Here is a 3847-nt window from a genome sequence, read left to right on the forward strand (position 1 = left end):
TTGCTACTAAAAGTGCTGAAAATGTAAATGTAGCAGAAAAGCTATCAAACAAGCTTAAGATTGATTTAATTTTGGTAATAAAATCAAAAAAAAAAAAAAACACACAAAGACACACTTCATTATAAATTCCAAATTTTGATATAATTTAATTAATAAATATTTGAATAAATTAACTTAACCTAAACAACTTCAAGTCTATAAAAAAAATTTTTGTTTTTTTACAGTAAAATTGGACTAGATCCAGGTGCGGCGATCGTATATGGCGATGCATAAGCTGCAGAGTACGGAGAAGCAACTTGAGCGAATACTGGTGACGCATATGGAGAAGCATATTGAGCTGCATACGGTGATGCATATCCTGCGCCCAAAACTGGAGATTCATATCTTGGAGATCCATATGCAAATGGGCCTGCCAAAACTGATGGACTATATCTGGCAATTGGAGCTGAGTAGGCGAATGGAGAAGCTGCTGTTATAATTCTCGATTGTAGTGGTGAAGCATATCCTATCGATGTTGCATATCCTGATCCACTGTTGTAATTGTTTCGGACATCTAGTTGTGAAGATCCAGCTGTTGTGTACAATGGTTTGGCGGTGGTTAGGGTCACAAGGCCAAAAGTCAGTAATGCGATCTATACAGAAAATATATTTAAGTACAAAAAGGTTAAATAATAAAGAAATTATTATTGAACTTACGTAATGAAACATGGTTTAAAAGGATTTTTTTGTATAGGAAATAAAAGAGCTAATACTGATTGAGTGGTTGAAACTGGAATGCGCTTTAAAATGTTGCCACACTACCTTATATAGTTATTTTGCTTTTTAAAACTTTGTTTTGTTTTGTTCATCAAACTAACATCCGCTTTGCTATTTTTTTGAAAAAAACATTTGCATATCACAACGTGATTGGAAAACACTTTCAAGTGAAAGAAAAAGTTTTTTCGCTTACAAAAAAAGCCGGGTCTAACACATCAGCTGCTTGAACCGGGCTAGTCTGATTTGTTATTCTAAATACGCCAAAATGGTCTTAAAAATCATTTTATACCGAATTTAAGTTAAAAAAAAAAAAAACGAAGACAAAAAAACGTGACAAAAATGTTAAAATGATTTAATACTCAGCATCGAGATGAATGATCGAAAATTGTTATTTAATTTGAATTAATTTGATATTCAAACAAAATACTCAGTTAGAGCCAGTCAATACATAATTACCTATACAAAAACAAAAGACAAAAAAAAGAAGCTAAATCTTTATAAAAGAAAGAAAGCTAACAATCTAAAAAGGCATTTAAGATTTGAATGTCGTCACGTCAACTTAGAGATCAATCAAAAGAAAGATTGGAGTCTTTTTTAGAAAAATTATTTTTTGGCTAAATCATCGAAACTTGGGAAAACATACAAAAAACATTTTAAACGTCATAAGCATTACTCAGAGAAAAGTAGGTATTTAAATGTTTGCTTAAACGGTTTAACTTAAACCCAATCAGAATAAACATATTTGATTAATTTTCTTTTCTAAAGTTAGTATGGAACTCAATTTCCTTAAGTCACTTCACCGTTTTCTTAGATTTCAGATGAATTTTTGTCAAATAAATTGTTCCAATTAAATGTTTCGTACTTTTGCAATCTTTTCTACTCCGTTCTTTGTCTCATACGTCATTTTTGTATGCCTAAAACTGTAGTTAGGAATTATGTATTGTATTTAGAATAAGAGAAAAAAAAAACAGAAAAATTAAAAAAAATAAAAATGAAAACGGTATTTCATTGCAGTAAAATAAGAAAAGGATATTTTTACTGACCCTGTAGAATTGATTTAAAGCAAAAAATTTACTAAAACCAAACTTTTTGAACTTCATTCTATAAAAAAATCAATAGGGAAATTTTTGATCCCAAAGGGAAATTTTCGGGGAAATTTTTATTTTACTTCCTCATATTTACAGAATTTATAATATGTTTCATTTTTCATATTTTATCAAGAAATGACTCTTTAAACTCATAATCAACCCAGGAAAAGGTGAATATAAAACTTTGAAAAAGATATTTAAGGTAAAAAACGATTTAGTTCAATTTTATATTTTATATTAAATTCAATCTGCTAAAATTTTTTTGTCTTATTCCACATAAATAATAATAATTTGAGATTTCGTATTTTATTCTAAAATATAAAACTCACTTAAAATTAGTCAATATTTAAATACTCTTTGGTATAGGTATAAGGTATACAAATTCATTCTACATATATAAAATTAACTTTCACCAAAAGATCACCATTGATGATGATGATGACTAATAAGTGGCGCTGAATGTGGGTGAAGGTGTGCATGAGCATGTGCGTGTCCTTCGATTAATTTAACTGGATGGATGTGGGGAGCTGGAGCTGCAATAATCTTGGCTTGTATTGGATGTGCCCATCCAACTGAAACGTGGTGGGTCTTTGTGATGGGTCCGGGAATAGCACGGTATGTAGGAGCGAATGGGATCGGATCGAAAACTGGAGGAAGTGGAGCTGCAGCTAATGGAGCTGGTAGTGGTGGAGGGAAGTATGAGACTGGAGCTGGTGCGGGCCATAATGGGGCTGGAGCTGGGAGAACTGGTGCGGGCAATAATGGTGCTGGTGCAGGCAGGACTGGTGCTGGCCAAATTGGTGCTGTTGGGTGAGCATGAAAAGCTGGTCCTGGGTATAAAGGAGGTGGGAGTACGGGAGGAGGGAAAACTGTTGGTGGTCCATATGGTAGAGGTGCTAGATCAAAATGTGGTCCAATACTTGCATTGCAAGCCGATGCAATAGCCAGGATGACAAAAACCTTTGAGAATTATGTTTTATTTTAATTTTGTATCCATTAAATTGTTAACAAATTAAATCTTACCAATTTTAGCAGAGACATTTTGCTTAGAAAAATAAAAAAAAAAGTCCTTTAAACGAAAAAAAAACTCTAGGCTTGTATTTTATAAAGCTCCCTACTTGTTTAATGTTATAAAAAGTGTTAACAAAACTTGTTGATAACACTTCAAACAAATGTCGAATTATGATTGTTCATTAATTATGTGTCCACAATTTATATTAAAATTGCATTCAATTGTAATAATTTAAATGAATACCTAGCTCCCAGCTCAGTCAAACATCGATTGTTAATAATTTCACTTTCGTTACGTTGCAAAGCCTTTTAAGGGAACAATTTTTGTCGCTATTGTGTCTTCGTGACTTCAAGCATTGTCTTTTGTCACTCACTTTAACATGAATTAAAACAATACCTCTAATTTATTAGTTACATCATTTAAATTTTGTTTAACGGAAGTGGGACAAACCTAAAGTACGATTAAAACATAAAATATTATGTCACACAAGAAGTTTATGTAATTTATTAGACAAAGTAATGGATAGAGTATTGTAATTGGAAGTATTGTTTATTTGAAGTTCAAATAATTTGTAACTGTGACCAATATGTGGAGCAATGCCCTCATGATTTGTGTCTTTATGGTGGTTAATAAAAATGGCTGTTGAGCCATACTATTTTAGCCAGGTGTAATAAGAATTTCTTAACAAAATGATCTTGGCCTTGAATTTTTGTATATTTTTAATTGAATTATTATTGCAGTGAAAAACATTCAGTCACGATTTTATATAAATCTTGATTTTTTTCGTTTTTTAATGAGTGCATATTACAAAGTTGCAAACTTGTATTATGTCGCCTTCTTATTCAATTGCATTCATATCAGAAAATTTAGCAACTGCTCAGCATTAAAAAAACATCATCAATGGCTATAGACTTGTGCTATAGACTATATTGTATACTGTTAAACCTCACCAATTTAGTACCAAAAACTGTGAGTTATTCTTATGAAAATA

General features: G+C 31.5%; 2 protein-coding genes across 2 annotated transcripts; both read right to left on the reverse strand.

The window, feature by feature from the left end:
* Positions 1–218: 218 nt before the first annotated feature.
* Positions 219–708, reverse strand: LOC129909331 (uncharacterized). Its single transcript, XM_055986418.1, has 2 exons — positions 697–708; positions 219–632 (listed from the first exon to the last, which is right to left on the reverse strand). The coding sequence occupies exons 1-2, from the start codon at positions 706–708 to the stop codon at positions 219–221; spliced, it is 426 nt and encodes a 141-aa protein (XP_055842393.1).
* A 1556-nt stretch (positions 709–2264) lies between these two features.
* Positions 2265–2885, reverse strand: LOC129909332 (uncharacterized). The gene is made up of 2 exons (XM_055986419.1): positions 2868–2885; positions 2265–2804 (listed from the first exon to the last, which is right to left on the reverse strand). Exons 1-2 carry the CDS (start codon positions 2883–2885, stop codon positions 2265–2267), a joined length of 558 nt encoding a protein of 185 aa, XP_055842394.1.
* Positions 2886–3847: the final 962 nt, after the last annotated feature.

This window comes from Episyrphus balteatus, chromosome 2 (assembly GCF_945859705.1).
Source record: "Episyrphus balteatus chromosome 2, idEpiBalt1.1, whole genome shotgun sequence".
Lineage (NCBI taxonomy): Eukaryota > Metazoa > Arthropoda > Insecta > Diptera > Syrphidae > Episyrphus > Episyrphus balteatus.